General features: G+C 39.2%; 1 protein-coding gene across 1 annotated transcript in view; it reads left to right on the forward strand.

Moving 5' to 3' along the window:
• The window catches only part of nos1apa (nitric oxide synthase 1 (neuronal) adaptor protein a), a 142,593-nt gene extending 138,059 nt beyond the window's left edge, over positions 1–4,534 (forward strand). The window contains exon 12 of the mRNA XM_058402593.1: positions 1,025–4,534. Coding sequence (XP_058258576.1) covers positions 1,025–1,604 — 580 coding nt within the window. The 3' untranslated portion in view covers positions 1,605–4,534. The remainder of the gene's footprint in view (positions 1–1,024) is intronic.
• The last annotated feature ends 13,614 nt before the right edge of the window (positions 4,535–18,148 follow it).

The raw sequence follows: 18,148 nt of genomic DNA on the forward strand, positions 1-18,148 counted from the left end.
TCAGGAGACTTTAATGGGCTTTCTTACACTTACTGTTTATGTTCAACTGCAGAACACTGCCTGACTTTCATTAAGGAAGCAAGTGAGGCTGGTTTATTCATTAGTTTATTGATGCACTGCAGAGCTTCATCTACTCCGTCTACTGAAACACACCAGCATGAAAGTGGGCATGAGAGTGCTAATGCAGAGATCACAGAGGACCATTCATTTTGTCTTTACAAGTACATTGTGCAAAACATCTGTTCATCAAGCGAGTGTGAGCGTGGAATGGGGGGCGATATGAACACGTCCTGATTCACTGTAGCCTTGATTGGCAGCTCTTTGCATGGAAGAAAAAGCCTCAAGGGGAGCATGTGGGTGTTTGGAGGATGTTTTTCACTTGCAGATTTTGATTCGGATTTAATTGGGAGACAAACAGCCGTAAAGCATATTTCCCCGTATTTCTGTGCCTGTGGACTTGTTTAGTTCAGACTGATCTTTAATCACTCTTAGAAACCCTTGGAATGACTGATGAGATCTTGAAAGCTCATAGATCCATGATCATAGATTGGCACTTCTCCATGCTCATTACAGCTGATCAATTGACCAGCAGCAGGAGGTTTCACGGCTGTTAATAAAATTTATTTAGGCTTAGGACTAATACACCTAATGTCATAAATTTCTTAATGATGTTCAGGACTGACAATAATATGAGTCTTCACAACCTCTGATAAGGTCATTATTTAAAAGAAGATTAGAATGAAATTGAGAATTGCATCCATTATGAAACATCCACCTATTATGAAACAAGACCAGCTCTGAAGCAGTAGTTTGAGTCAGTGTCTGAGTTCTACCAATGCACACCCACTACTCAAACAAAAGAACATACAGAAATATAAACTATTACATTATAAATCCAAATTGATTATCTTAGGTCATCACGTGACAGATGTTCTCCAAGATTTCCTTCAGGATTTAAATACAGAGTTGTATTGTGAGAGATGATGTTTCAGCCTCGGTGTACCTTCTGTTCTTTCTCCAACAGCCACATTTCACTGGACCCTTTCCCTCGCCTGGATCCTCCTCCTCCCACCAACAAGAAGCGTCTCCCTCGTGCTCTGAAGACCACTCAGGAAATGATGATCTCCTCTGACCCTGTGGTGGCCTCTCCAGAGCTCTCAGACTCCTCCTTCCTGTCGTCCCCAGAGAAGATCCACCAAGTCAAAGTCCCTGAGCAACCTGAAGATCCAGAGAAAGTATCAGGAACTGATAATACTCTGGAGGTCCAGACAGGAGAGGAGAACGGATCAAGGGTGAAAGGCCAGTCTGTTGATATGGATGGCATCCAAACAGCTGATGAACAGAAGGAACATGGCACTGTGAATGAAGACCAGTTACGCATGCTGCTCTCTGTTCCAGATCTCATCCACAAGGACGGCCTAGAGCTGAAGCAGAAACTGAGCGGCTCTGAGAGTAGAATGGCGTCCACACCACGTCCAGGGAAAGGAGACGGCCGCATTAGCGTGAGTGAGGGAGAACTACTTCAGAACGGCTCAGTGGAACACATGAGAACCTCCAGCGGAGAAAACGAAGAACCACACCCAGACCTGCTTTCATTTGAATGAAAACTTGGATAGAAGATACAAGCTTGAGAACAAATGTCATGATGTTCTTCCTGATCTTCATCAGTCATCTTGAGAGAATATTCCTCTGTGAAACGATAGTTTTAGTGAAAAAAGCTCTTACTGATGATTGTACAAGAGAACTGCCTCCTTAATGGAACCAACAGACAGGATTCATCATCATGACATATCTGTGAACCACTGTATTCTCTGTGTATGCACTATAACGTGTTTATTAAGCCTCACTTTATGTATTATCACAGAAATATTCAGAATATTTTAATCTAAATACTTTAATAACTCAAATCACTATTTTAGATTCTTTTTTTATTTCAAGTTTTAGAGATTATTATTGTTTTGCATTTTACACTAAAGGATCGAAACAGCTTGTCAGTAGAAGCCAAAGTGAGAACATTTTCTTCGCTGTAACACTTATGCCATATCCAGCTTCCAGCTAACTGCACACTCACTCTGTGTTCACACTGGCAAGCGATACAGAGCCTCAATATGGCCACAGCGCCAAGCAATACGCATTTCATATGCATTTGCATTAATATTTTATTTCCACTTTTAATTACTAATTAGCCATGGTGTCCATCCAAGTAATTTTATTTAAATTTGGGAAAACATTTATACACGTCACCAAAACATTATTCTGTTACCTTTAGCATGTAATTTTTTTTATTTTATTTTAGCATTTATGCATAATGGCAATGCAAGCTAAGCTACTGTGTTTGACAGGAGGTGAAATGAAGCTTCATACACTTCCAAAGCTAACCATAGTGTTACGAGAGAGCACACAGGCTGGGTTTTTTAGGGTGCTGCTCTACAGAGACCAGATGGTGACATTCCTATTAAATAACAATAATGCATTAGTTTTATGTCCGCTGTGGGGCTCTGTACTATTTCGTTTGCTTTTTTTATTATTATTATTATTTCAAGGTAAACACTGCTGTTAAGTTCCCCGGTGTCCATGAAGATACTTAGTGGGCACTTTACATCTTTTCTTGGGCATTATGACAATATTCAGCTACATGTTACCCAGATAACATCTATAAACTTTACATTAGACTGTATGCATTTCCCAGTTTTTATTTGAAAGAGGTGGATTACCTACAAAACACAAACTGGGAGCGAAATCTCTGACTTCGTTGCTGGATTTTTGAACACAGAGTCAGTCTCCAAACTTATAAGTGTAATAGCTATCAATAAGAGAAACCCACATAATTAATGATGTTGTTTCCAGAGATCTGTGAAGCAGCAGTCAGGAAGAAGATGCTGGAAAAAGATGCTTAAGAAACGTAGGGGTTGAATTAACCGAAAAATAGAACGGATGATCGCTATTTTGACCGGATTAACAGGCTAATGATCGTGATAGACGGTTGGGTAGAACTACAAGCTAGGTGTTAACATTGCAGGAAGTAGAAAGTAAGACAATGGTGGATGTATAATCACCAGGTCCAGGTAGCAAGCCAGTCAGTAAGCCCTGGACATCTAAGGGTGAAGATAAAGCAGGACAGAATGAGGCCCAGGAGGCTGAGTGCAGGATTCAGTGAGGGAGGATCTGCAGCACAGAGCTTACTGAGAGCGGCTGATGGTCAGAGTGATGGTCGGCTTGGGGAATGGCACTAATGAGGCTCGGTCTGTGCAAAGCCATGAGAACGGGGCTAGAAGTAATAGGGAATGTCGTAACGTGACTTACCGTGTTGAATTCTCCATTCTGATTGGACAGATGGTGATGATTAATTTTCTATAAGCTCAGTGCACTTGTTCTTCTACATCATTTCCATAGTAACAGTTTGCACAAGGAGACAAGGAGATATTTATTTATCTATGTGGAAGGAGTCTCCAGTGTCAATACTTTGCAAGAGTCAGAGGTGAGGATGGAGGATTTTCTCAGTAACAAATCTGTTGGGTTTATTTGATTTAAACAACTGTCTCTCGCTGCTATAACATAAGGAAATAACGAACTTATTTTGCAGAAAATAATTGGCTTTGCTTTGTCTCACAGCTCTGAACCCTGTCACTGACTTAGTTCCTGTAACAGCACGCGTCCATGCGCGTTATCTTTAACACAAGTCTGCCTTCATTCTGTATCCCGTGATCCTTCTGAAGGACAATGTTTCATGTCAGACAAATCCTCCTCTTCTTCCACAGACCCGGAACCCTTTCAGACTTTTCTTTGCTACTCTAGGTGTAGCAACGTTCATGCCGTTTTATGGGGGACGTTTTGCAATGTTTAGTCATTTCAATACGCTTCGAATGAATACCGGGATGTGTTTTGATTGGAGGAGGTGATGAGCAATTGCAGAAAGAAAAGGGTGATAAAAGAATTGTAGGTCAGAGAGATTACGTAGGTGTTGTGTTTGAGTGATGGGTTTATTCTTTACTTCAAATTGTACTTCACGATCATGGAAGACGTTTATAGATGGAGCCTCGCTATATGAGGACATGCGTTTTATTTCAGCAGTGAGTCAGCCTCTCACTGTTCTAATGCTGTGTGCCTCGTGCAGGATCTGCCACTGGGTCAGAAATATGTAACGTTATTGTATGAATATTTTAAATGTATATGTGCTGGGGGGGGGGGAAACAACTAAAAGCTAAAATAATATTTCTATTTTAGAAAGTTGAAGATGATTTTATTGTGATGGGATTGTATTAAAAAAAGAGAAGAATTATTATTGTAATTTCTTTCAGTTCTTTTTGAGGATTATTATTATTTCCTTTTATTTTATTTCTTTTTTTATTATTATTTCTGTGGCTTTTAAACCGACACCATCTTACTTTATAATGACGTTAAATGAAGGAAGGAAAACGTTGAAGGAATGTCGTTTTTAATGAAGGTTTTCTGAGCACACTAAAAATAAATTTAAAAAAAAAAAAGTATAAGACCTCAAATATTACAGATTTTGTATTAAAGACATTTTTCAGAATATGGTCTCTGTATTTCTTCTGCAGTAAAAATGCATTAGTCTGTTGAGGTGACAGAATCTGACAGCTACATCAAATACAATGTGGTTTTTAAAGACTGCAACACTCACACTGATCATCGGCGTGAAACGAGGCTTGTGTTAAAATATTGTTTAATATGTTTAATCCTACTCTCACCATCTGTTTTCCCAGTTCAGATGCTGTCACATGAAATGAAGCTGTTTTTAAATAGCTTTAGGCAGACGTTAAATGCATTTTGTTTATCTCTGGAGGCAGGAAGTTTAGCATAGAAAACTTGCATCAAAAAAAAATTCTCCATACACTGACTGATGTTTCTTAAGAAGCTTAGAGAGGAATTTCATTTCTACACTTATATTGCCAAAAGTTTTGGGACACCCTTCCAAATCATTGAATTCAGGTTTTTCTTGGCCCCTTAGTTCTAGTGAAAGGAACTTTTAATTCATCCCAAAGGTGTTCTTTAGGGTTGAGGTCAGGACTCCGTGCAGGCCAGTCAAGTTCCTCTACACCAAACTCTCTCATCCATGTCTTTATGGACCTTGCTTTGTGCACTGGTATGGAGTCATGTTGGAACAGGAAGGGGTCATCCCCAAACTGTTCCCACAATGTTGGGAGCATGAAATTGTCCAAAATGTCTTGGGTATACTGAAGCATTAAGAGTTCCTTTCACTGGAACTAAGGGGCCAAGCCCAACACCTGAATTCAATGATTTGGAGGGGTGTCCCAAAACTTTTGCCAATATAGTGTATAGCTGGACACTACACACTCGAGAGCAATCGTGGAACTTTTTGAGAAACCCGAGTACGAGCTTCAGCATAATTTCTGAATTGATTCTAGTTTTAGCATAAATCCCTTCTTCCAAATCCATCAAATGTTCAATGAAGCGGACCTGAATGCAAAACCAGCCGAAGAAACAGCAGTCCAAAGCCATGTCCATGTTTCAGTTCCTGCACATTTCCAACAGCTGCTGAAACTAAATACAATACAATTAAATAGGCACTTAAATGGAGGCCAGATCCAAACAGTATAACTCAAGGGTGACTTTAATCAGATGAGTATATATTTTTTTGTAATTGTAATCGTAAATGACCTCAAAACAAGCTCAAGTGACTGGAAGACGATGAATGACTACAAGAACGTGGGCATGTAATTTTAAAATGCATTTGGATCGTTGAGGAACGCTGAACTTATTTGCTGGCACGCGTTCCCAGCTATTTCGGTCACATCCTGTGCTTCGCCATCTTTCTCCTCACACACGACTGTGGCACTGCTTCCTTTTAATCACTGCCAGCTAGACATCCTGTGTAGACAGAAGAGGTTCGTGGAGATGTTTTTTCTCCCTTCTGAAGACATGCAGAGTTTATAGAGAACACACTACTGTGACAGCGAGCAATCAAGCATGCTGTAAGAGCAAAAAAAAAAAACTGTTTAGTGTTTTTGTTTTGTTTTTTTACTGATAAAAAAGACATATTGCAGGTAAGAAAACAGGCGTGAAGTGCGAGTCCAAGTGAATCCTTTGCTGTTTGATAATATCTCTTAAATCAGGGGAGAAATAACTTGTGTGGAAGTGTAAAGTAGAGAGAGAGAGAGAGAGAGATGGAATTGGAGTGGCTTTGCTGTATGCCAGAAGAGACATAAAGCTTCATTATGGGAAAAGTACATGGGTTGTGCAGGATTCGCACTCAGCTTAGTGTTAGGGAACCTGATCCATGCGGCCAGACTGGAAGCCCACATAGCAGACGGGTCTGGGCCAGATCTGGCATTAAGCCGGCACTGCTGGCTGAGTTCTGGCATGGCAAGTGGTATGTCACCCAGATGTGGACCAGGTCTGGCAGTGATGGCACTGTTTATATGATGACATGCCAGATGTGGCCCAGTGCTGGCCCATGTTTGGCCCGCCTCTGGCAAACCAGATATGGGCCACCAAAGGGCCGTCATTCTTTGTGGTATGTGGGCCGAGTGTAAGTGCATTGTGTGGGCCAGATCTGGGCCAGACCTATTTTGCTATCTGGGAGCTGATTGTCTTCTACAATGATTTTTTTTTTTTTTTAACACCACTGGTTTTGTTTACCAATGGCTCTCTACAATGTTTCAGCTGTGTATCAACTGATTAAGTGATTCATTTATTCGTCTTCAGGAGCCACTTTGAAATTCTCACAGTAGGATAAACTAGTCTAGTCTAATCACAGCCATTATCGTATTAATCAGACATTAAAAAAAAGCAAGTCTGTGGTGTAATGAAGCACTAACGATTAAATCCTTCATTTTTGTACCAAAGTCTATTTGATTATCTTTGTATAGACAACAAAAACCAATAAGACAAAAAAAAATCCCCTAACCATTTTTCTTTCATCAGGATAATATATCCAAACATGGGCAGTGGTAGCTCAAGTGGTTAATGCTCTGGGTCCTTGAATGGAAGCCCCAGCACTACCAACCTCTACTGTTGGGCAATTGAGCAACCCCCTCTGCTCCAGGGGCACTATATCATAGCTGCCCCTGCTCTCTGACCTCAACTTCCATAGCTGGAATATGAAAAAAAACTCCCCAAGGCAATGAAGAAAAAACCTTGAGAGGAATTAGACTCAAAAGTCTTCATATGGCTGACACCAGATAGAAATAGATGTCTACAGAAGATAGCGATTATAGAAATAGAAAGAAATAGCCTTTATTTGTCACATATACATTACTGTAATTGTGAAGAAAATTCTTTCTTCACATATCCCATCCTTGGAGGATGGGCTCAGAGCGCAGGGTCAGCCATGATACAGGAGCAGAGAGGGTTAAGGGCCTTGCTCAAGGGCCCAGCAGTGGCAACTTCACGGTGCTGGGGCTTGAACCCCCAATCTTCCCGTCAATGACCCAGAGGCTTAACCACTTGAGCCACCACCGCCGCCCCTAGTATATAGATATTGAAGGAAAATGATAAAGTCAAATGATCATTAGCGTTTAAGCCGGAACAAATGAGCAGAGCATTATGAGCATATGAGCATTATTATTATTATTCATTTCATTTCATTGTCTGTACCGCTTATCCGATCTATCCTCGGGTCACAGGGAGCCTGTGCCTATCTCAGGCGTCATCGGGCATCAAGTCAGGATACACCCTGGACAGAGTGCCATCCCATCGCAGGGCACACACACACACACTCATTCACTCACGCAAACACACACTACAGACAATTTAAAGACTCCAATCAGCCTAGAAGCAAGTTTTTGGACTGTGGGAGGAAACCGGAGCACCTGGAGGAAACCCACCAAGGACGAGGAGAACAAGCAAACTCCATTATTACTATTATTATTATTAATATTCATTTAACATTGTCTTATACTGAACTGAATTTTTTACCTGTTCAGTGATGGAGTGTAAAGCTATTCGAGGAAGAAGATCCACAGCCACCTACAGGCTGTACCATCCACAGAAATGTCATGATGAGCTTTAGGCTGTCCATGTGGGGATCAGGATGAATCAGAGAGCCGAGAGAGTCTGGACCACTGGTCATTTCAGAGAGAAAGCAAGAGAAAGAGGGAAAGGGAGAATGAGAGCTTTTCACAGACTGCATGTGCCTGCATCGGTAGACAGAACACTTTATTTTACCTTCTATAAAATGACCAATAAAAATAACTGCTAATATATTAAATATCCATATTGACATGCTAGCAATGATTCAGTCATATCCTATGAACAAGGAGGCTTTAGACGTACATCTCCCACTGAAACCAATTCAAAAATTATTTACTTCGCTGAAGACACAGAATACTAAATACTATAAAAATTATAATTTTTTTAAGTACTTGTTATTGAAGCGGCACTTTCAGACCTACAATTGATCAAGCTCTACAACCAGCAGTTAGCATTAAAAATACCAGGAATACGCGCCACATCAACCTTTAGCATGACAACCTTGTGTAAATTATGGAGACACACCCGTCTCTGTGATTTATACAGAGATCACTCTCTCCGACTGAACTGAACATAATTAATACAGACATCATCCTATTACTACCAAGTACTATTCAGACAGGATGAGATATCCAGACGCATGTCTTAAGTAATTTAGTTAATGAGGCAAAAAAAAAAAGGAACCAGCCAAATAGTTTCCATGTTGATGTGCATAGCGTTTTTAACAAGACGTTGCCACAAAGCAGCTTTACAGAAATCCAGATGTTTATTATTCAAATCCCTTAAATAGTCTTGTACTTCAGATAATAAAATTCACAGTGCTGGAGAAATGCTAGTGGTAGTTTTGTACATAAGCTGGTTTCACAGAAAGGCTTCACTGAAACCACTGATTATTAACCTTAAACAAAGGTAAAGATATAGTGTGTGTAGATATAGTGCAAGTGTAAAGTTTGGTGGAGGGGGGATAATTGGGGTGTGGGGTTGTTTTTCAGGGGTTGGGCTTGGTTCCAGTGAAAGGAACTCTTAATGCTTCAGCTTCATACCAAGACATTTTGGACAATTTCATGCTCCCAACTTTGTGGGAACAGTTTGGGGATGACCCCTTCCTGTTCCAACATGACTGAACACCAGTGCACAAAGCAAGGTCCATAAAGACATGGATGAGAGAGTTTGGTCCTGAGTCCTGACCTCAACCTGATAGAACACCTTTGTGAAGAATTAGAGCGGAGACTGTGAGCCAGGTCTTCTCGTCCGACATCAGTACCTCACAAATGCGCTTCTAGAAGAATGATCAAAAATTCCCATAAACACACTTGTGGAAAGCCTTCCCAGAAGAGTTGAAGCTGTTATAGCTGCAAAGGGCGGGACAACTCCATATTAAACCCTATGGATTAAGAATGGGATGTTATGTGCATGTAACGCAGATGACCCAGAACTTTTGGCAGTAGTGTATAAAATAAGTAAATAAATACATTTAGTGGCAGAAATTGTATCATAGAAATTGTCTACCACTTTGCAGACGTCACACACAGAGGAATTTACCTGTGTGAAAACAAACGTGTAGGGAAAGTTGAGGAGGATTCTCAGTGAATGCCTGAGAAAGTGCTAATACTCAGGAAATCAACAAATACAAAGGAAATGCAACCTACAGAAGGTACAGTAAATGCATTTAAAATGAACCTGCAATATTGTTCCAATAAGACAAGCAGAATGACTCCATCACATTAGCCTAAAGAAGAGGCTCAGCATCCAGATTACAATCCCGATCTGTACATTCAACACGATAATTGCAAAAAATGAGATCCTAACCCTAATGCTACATGTCAGTTTTGCACAACAGTGAGCATCGTGGAGCATTCCTGGACATCACCAGTCAGTGGAAGCGGTGGACGTTTTGAGCTGGCTCTAATCACGCAGGCTGAAGATTACTCTGTCAGAATTCATCCACATGCTTGTACATCTCCACGAAGTGCCTGAAATATCTGTCAGTCTCATGTGCCAGAATGTGAATCCACTATTTCGTCGACTTCTCCCGTGCTGTACAGATTACAGATTGGAGCTGACAATCATCTGAGGATTTAAAGGAGCAGTTTCATTTTCAGAGCTCTCTGCTGTCTGAGGGGTGAATTCCAATTGTAGATCTACATCTATGGGGAGGATTAACAGCGACATTCACTAGATTGCACGTCAGAGTCAAAACATCCTTTCCATTCAACCCATGTTTACTGATTACAGCTATGCTGGGACATGCACATCAGCAGGCAGGATATACAGGTCAGCTATCATGCACGAACAGGCACATGAGTTGTGTCTCAAATGACATATTACGCCCTATAGCATCTAGTGTATGAATTTTAGAAGGGTAACATCTTAATGGAACAATAACTTCTAAGATGTCTTGTCCATCAGAGAGATGTCAGCCATCTTGAAAAGGATTTCTCATCCAGCATCAGCACCTGGTAGCCCCGCCCCTGTTTCTCTATGTAGCATTGAATGCATGAAGTGTCCGACATTCCACACTTCTTTTTTTTCCCCCCAGTTGAATAAGTTCTTCATCCGGGTGCTTGGAGTGTAAAGATTTTCAGTAAACACACTACTCTCAGGCATTTGGAAAGCACTTAATCCGTCAATCAAATTGCAATAACTCCATTCAGCAAAGGATCATGTTATTTATGTGTAAATGTACAAAAACATTTGTGCAAGTGTTTTTAGAAATCAATTTATTTGTATCCAGCTTGATACAGTAAATGAGGTTTATTGTGCTTTTCCCAGAAAATCAGGAAACACATGTATAACCTTTCAAGGCTGCTGAAATTTTTCTGTACCCTTCCCCAGATCTGTTCCTTCGATACAATCCTGTCTCAGAGGTCTACAGACAATTCCTTGGACTTCATGGCTTGGTTTGTATTCTGCCCTGCACTGTTAACTGTGGGACCTTATATAGACGCGTGTGCGCCTTTCCAAATCATGTCCAATCAACTGAATTGACCACAGGTGGATTCCAATCGAGTTGTAGAAACATCTCAAGGACGATCAGTGGAAACAGGATGCACCTGAGCTCAATTTTTGAGTGTCATGGCCAAGGCTGTGAATACTTATGTCCATGTGATTTTTAATAAATTTCAAACAAACCTCTTTCACGTTGTCATTATGTGATATTGTTTGTAGAATTACGAGGAAAATAATGAATTAAATCTATTTTGGAATAAGGCTTTCACATAACAATATGTGGAAAAACATTTTTCACTGGATGCACTGTAAATCCTGAGAGTAAAAAAGCCTCGGTTCAATGTGTAATGAATATAACAGCATGTCCCAATGGGTTTTATTTCACTTTAACCACAGAAAACCATAGCCAGCGGCTACAATTTATAAGCTATTAATGAAAGGCATGTCATCCTTTTTCATTTTGTAAATGTTGTGGATTGTCCATGAGACTCTTGTTCTCACTTACATTACTGCATCTATAAACACTCATTTCCTCGCCTGCCTTTCTTTTTCTCTTTTGTTAAATTAATAAGCTTGAATAAATGCAGCTCGTCATGTTACCAAGCAACCAGAAAGTGCAATATCCTCTGTTCTGGAGACTTTCCGGTGTCAGAAAACATGATTTCAGAATATTTGTTATTAGTCTTGTTATGTGGAGCATTTACTATTCACATGTCCCTGTTACTATAGAAACAATAGCACATATATATAATGTACGTTATACATTATTACCCCTTGGGGTCAAGGTTTAATTTCCATAACCGCCCTGTGTGCATGTTTTTCACGTTCTTCAGGTAGTTCCTCCTGAAGTCCATCTCCATATGCTTCCTTTCTCGTTTACTCCATGACATGCACTGTAGGCTGATTGGCATATTTAAATGGTACATAGTGTGTAAATGCGTGCGAGTTTTTTGGGATTGTGCCATGCAATGGATTGTGATAGCTTAGTGGATAAGTAGTTGGGCTATCGAAGGTTCGAAACCAAGCTGCCATTGCTGGGCCCTTGAGCATGGCCCTTAACCCTCAACATGAGATCAATTGTATGTCTCTCTGGATATGGGTGTCTGCCAAATGGCAGAAAAGTAATTGTAAATGGATTGGCACTGCTTGCTTAGTGCCCCGAATCTCCTGGGATTAGACCCCTGTGACCCTGTGTAGGGATAGAGAAAATGGATGGCTGTATTGCAATGATTACATTAACATAGACCTGTGATTTGCAGCTGGAGAATCAGCATCTTCTGACTAATCAGATTCAAGAACTAGGTAGAACCTAACAGAAAAGTAAATCATAACCATGCCTCGGATTTATTTGGTTTACTTCTAAAAGAGCTTAGGAAAGAGCTTAAATGGAGTCATTTGACTTTCGGATAGTGTCAATCACCACGCTTCTATGGTTCCGAGTAAGCAATCAGCCACGGCACCCAAACACACACCAGCCGCCATTTGGTGTACACTCACTATTACAGCTGAGGATGAAATTACAATCCTGTCTAGAGGATGTCATTTCACCTCACGATACACAAAAAAAAGAATTTTTAATCAAATGGAAAAATATCTGTTGTTTACTGACGAGTGCGAGTGTATCAACAGAAATAACATGGCATATTTCTATATATATTTGAACTGAGCTGAAACTAAAGCGACACGCCGACACTCGTTATCAAAGGTAACAAGCCTGCGTTGAAAAATGCGAATTAGGTGAAAGACGCCCGCACTTCACGACACTGTAGGCTATTTAAAAATAAATCGAATGTATTTACAGCTCAGTTGCACTTTAATGACCTTTTTCCGTGAATACGAGTGAATAAATAAAAGGATCGAATTATGTTTATTAGGATCGAATTATTCTTTTCGGTGATTAGAAGAAGAACCTGTATGTCATCGTGAATAACTGTTTTGTTCTCTTTATGAAATATGAGAATCCGAGGTGGCCTTGTGAGTGCACAAAAGCCTCACTAAAATCAGAACACCTAGAGGAGACATCATAGGGGGAAATTACATCACCTTCTTCAAACCTTTTTCTCATTAAGGTGCCTTGTAAAGAAGGATCAGCTTTTCAGCTCAGCCTGCTTTTGTCTCTTTTGTTTGTTTTTCTTTCCTTGACTGAAAATGCTGTTTCGGAGATGTGTGGTTATAGAGACACACACACACACACACAGTCAGTGCATCTGCAGATATTTCTAAAGAATAACTTCATAAATCAAGATTTATGAGGTTTATGGTTAGAATGGATTAAAAAACAGCAGGATCAGCAGCAGAATATCACACAGTGACACACAGATAAATATTAGCCGAGTGAATGAAAGGCAGGGGGAGAGTTGTGGTAGATTTAGTGACGGGGATACGGCTAATTCGGAATAGAACATTTAAATCCAAAAAGATTCTTTTTAAATCCAAAAAGAACATTTGTTTCTTTGTTGTTCGGTTTGGTTTCAGAGAATCGTAAGTTCTAAGAAATAAAAAATAAAGAAAGAAAATTAGAAACACTGAGCTGGCACGAAAAACACACAGTATTATGAGATCACAACATACCACAGAAACCCATTTCTACACATTTTTACTCATTTTATATCAAGCTTGAAATCTTCAGAGTCTCATTCTTTTAGCAGATTATTAACTGTTTTACATTTTTTAACATTTATTTCTAGAAAGACTAAATCCTCTACTAAATGAGAACGCAAAACCTACAATTTAAAATAAATAAAATGAACTAAAAACAGTTAAATAATATGAATTAATTAATATTATACTTGATTTATAATTATCTAATAATAATTTAAAAAAAAAACATTAGGGATAAAAGAGATAAAATATTTACTTAACTTTAAACTTTAGCATTTTTTTCTCTATGTTTCTATATTTCTGTAAAGCTGCTTTGAGACAATGCCCAGCGTTAAAGGTGCTATACAAATAAACTGAATTGAGTTGAATTGAATAAATCTTTTATTATGATTTTTTTTATTATTATTTTCATTTTGCATCTCGATCCTCGGTTTAAAAGCTCTACAGAAAAATGTATGGGTTTCATCCAAAAGCCTCAAAAATGAGCAGCCTACTGTATATATTATGTCTCTTATGTAATGTGTTGTGTTAGTGGAAAGTTCAGGAAGAAAAGTAAAATGCTAATCTGGCTTGCTCCTGTAGGAATTCTGACAAATGGTGCAGAAATTGGGATCAATCCAGACCATTCCATTGATCACATCTTCTTCTTCTTCTTCTTCTTCTTCTTCTGGCTTTTCCCTTCAGGGGTGGCCACAGCGAATCATCTCTCTCCACCTATCCCTATCTTCTGCATCCTCAACACTTGAGCTTCATATCCTCATTTATTACATCCATATACCTCCTCTTTGGGCCTTCCTCTTTGCCTCCTGCCTTTCAGCTCCATGTCCATCATTCTTCTACCAATATACTCAATTCCATTGATCACATATATACATGATAAGCTAAGTTGGTTCTATTTCCCAAGCTAGTGATTTAACCCAATGCCTTAGCCTAAGCAAGGTAAAGCACTTATTAAAGATGAATGAAATGAATGCGTCATGTTTACAATACACCCCCATATCTGACCGCTCGTTCGCTTGCAAGGCTTCCGTGTTGTCCAGATGCGCACTTTCCTGTAAACCTCAGTCTAGTGAGACTGGAGCAGTGAGAAACAGGTAGATAGTATTCCAGCGCTGGACTCCTGATCTGATAACTCCTAACTTAATAAAACATTGAAGGCCTGCAGCTCTGAGCATGCACACCTCAAGCCCTCAATAATCAATGTCTTCAGTGATGTTCTGACCTCTCGAGCTTCCATGGTGTGAGTCAGTTCCAGGCAGATTTATTGATCATCGTTTTTAATCAAGTGAAGGTTTCTGACGTTTTCAAGTGCTTTTAATAAAGCATCTATCTGTAGACTGTGACCGGACTGTAATGTACACTGTATCTCTCCAAGGCTGGCTGATGTAATGGCTCAGGAAGCTGGTTTCATCGCTATCATGATGGACGCTGCAGGTTTTGGGAGGAAATGACATAAACCACTTCATCTAGCAGTGTGTGATTTCTGAGTAATATATTATAATTAGATATCTTGTAATATTACAATATATGGTGATACAGAGCTCAGGGTCAAACTGTCACAGGATACAATGTCACACACTCCACATACCCATTCACACACAATACAGAGATGCCAGTGCATATCTTTGGACAGGATGAGAAAACCGGAGGACCCAGAGGAAACCTCCAAAAGAACAGGAAGAACATTCATCAAACCCCCGACCCCGGATGTGTGAGGCATCCTATTAAAGACTAAGCCACCATCCCCTCTACCTAGATCTTTATCTATCTATTTATATTGACACATAAATCTATTAGTAAATACCTATTACGTAGCTAGCTACTTGTTGCACTCGCTTAACTAGCCAGCTGATAATAAATAAAGGACGAGAAATTTTCCCCTCATAATGATTATCCAATCCCACTTTTAAAGTCTAAGTTAGAATTCAGGATGCATTTTTCAATGAAACTTTGCTGACATACTTCAGCACCATGAGCAAAATTAATATTTATGAAAACATCTTCTTCTTTCGGCTTTTCCCTTCAGGGGTGGCCACAGCGAATCGTCTCTCTCCACCTATCCCTATCTTCTGCATCCTCAACACTAGCTTCATATCCTCATTTATTACATCCATATACCTCCTCTTTGGCCTTTCTCTTCGCCTCCTGCCTTTCAGCTCCATGTCCAACATTCTCCTACCAATATACTCACTCTCCCTTCTCTAAACATGTCCAAACCATCTTAATCTGGCCTTTGTCCCCCAAACGTCCAACATGAGCTGACCCTCTGATGTACCCGTTCCTAATCCTAACAACAAATATGAGTGCTGCGTACTTTTATAGACAGACTGGGATGGGTGTTGAGAAGCAGGTATGTTTGGGCCTAGTGCATTCATTAAAATGTTCAATTCTCAATAATACTATATATATATATATATATATATATATATATATATATATATATATATATATATACATATAAAGAGTAGGATTATGGATGTATCCCAAACTCTAACTAGTCCAAATGATTGCAAAGAATAATTATCATATACAATCAGGATTTTAGCAGTTCATTTAAGGGGTTCCAATAATTCTGGAGTGGAAAGTATGAATGCGAACTTGAATGTTCCGGAAAAATTCCATCACAGTTAGCTTTAGCCGTAGATTTTACAGAAGTTTCTGAAGTCGACCATTCACAGCAACCAAAACAACCAGTGTCATTTTCTTGCCAGAGTGAATATTATTTGAAATAATATCTCGTAGCTTCTAGGAGTTTAAAACAAAAAAAAATTCCTGAACACAAAAGAAAATGTCAGCGGTTAAATTGTGTTTTGTAGAAAGTCGATTATTTTCCGCTGCATGGCCACGGATCAACATTTGTGCATTCTGTCACAGTTAGCAGCGCTTCGGCTCGTCCATCAACATTCGGCTCAGCCTCGGCTCCTTCACCGTGACACTCTTCTCTAATAGATAACACTCTAATCGACAGGAATACGAGTAGAAGGCCATAGTAGGTGGTTAGTTTGTGTAAGAGTGTGTCTAAATACTAAAGAATGCAGTTAGTGGCCAGATGTGTGTATCAATTGCGTCTAAATTACCACTATTCGGGGCGGTGGTAGCTCTGATCTTCCGATACGTTGAACAGGTTGAAGCCCCAGCACTGGCAAGCTGCCTTTGTTAGGCCCTTGAGCAAGGCCTTTAACTCTGTCTGCTCCAGGGGTGCTTTATCATAGCTGCCCCTGTGCTCTGACCCCAACATCCTCAGCTGGGATATGCAAAGAAAAGAATTCCACTGTGCTATATAATATATATATATATATATGCGATAATAAAGACTTTTTCTTCTTCTTCTATTAGACATTAATGCAGTTTATGTTCTTTCCCTCTCCATGCTCATGATTCAGCTTGTCCACACACACACTCACACATGAATATCCATATACATCCATGTAACCCTGCTTGAGCTTAGGGTGAGATTATTACAGGTATAACCATTGAACAGTTTTGTGAATTCAACACAACCTTTTCTTCCAGTGTGTGTGTGTGTGTGTGTGTGTGTGTGTGTGTGTGTGTGTGTGTGTGTGCGTGTGATTCTTGTCATCACAGTAAACAGTTTCTTGTTCATTGGTTATTCAGTGTCAGGCAAGCTTGTAATCTGAAGCCACACTACTGCAGTGAATACAAAACAATATTCTCCAACATAAAGTCTGCAATCTCACTCATATATCATTAATTTACCAAAACACTCCAGAGGAATAACCGAAGACAATAATGGTCGTTATACGTGTATGTGCATGTCCATTAGCGTGGGAAAAGAAAAAACACGAGTAAATACAAGTCATTAAGCAAGATTATATTCTATTGTGTGACTCATGTATGGTGTAATTATGCCTTCTTCGTTTGAATGGTAGTGCTGCCCCCGACTGGCAGAGAGGACACATTGCAGTCTGTTGAACAAACATAAATAAATAATTATTTAGATTTATTATATATATTTTTCCTAATAAGCAGGTGGTAAACGTATACAAACCACTTTAAGTGTAAATGCTAAACTAGAATAATATTCACTTTTTAATTTAGGTGAGAAAGTACAAACTACAAAAAGAAAAAAAGGTGTAGTTACTGATGGCAAGTTTTAATGCTAAACATGGTGAGTTTGATTGATTGATTGATTGATTGATTGATTTATTTATTTATTTATTTATTTATTTATTTATTTATTTATTTATTTATGTGAATAAATAAATAAATAAATAAATAAATAAATAAATAAATAAATAAATAAATAACTTCATACTTCAGGAAAGCTGGAGAAAACTCCAGAACAGATTTGTTAAGGTCTCATACTAAGGGTATGCACTGGAATTATTAGAATTGTTAGATTTTGAATCACTAGAATCATTGGGATTTTTCGAATCAGTAGATATAGATCCATCTGATTTAGATTTGTTAGAGTTAGAATCAGGAGCATCATCAGCATCTGAATCAGAACTGTCCAGGTTCAGAATTGTTTGTTTGAACAGTAGAAGTCTTACATTTAGAATCATTTGCATTTGAATCATTAGAGCTGTTAGTTTTAGAATCATTAGCATATGAATCATTTGAAATTAGATTCAGAATCATTAGCATTTGAATCATTAGAACTTTAAGATTTAGAATCATTAGC

The sequence above is a fragment of the Hemibagrus wyckioides genome, linkage group LG11 (assembly GCF_019097595.1).
Source record: "Hemibagrus wyckioides isolate EC202008001 linkage group LG11, SWU_Hwy_1.0, whole genome shotgun sequence".
Taxonomy (NCBI): domain Eukaryota; kingdom Metazoa; phylum Chordata; class Actinopteri; order Siluriformes; family Bagridae; genus Hemibagrus; species Hemibagrus wyckioides.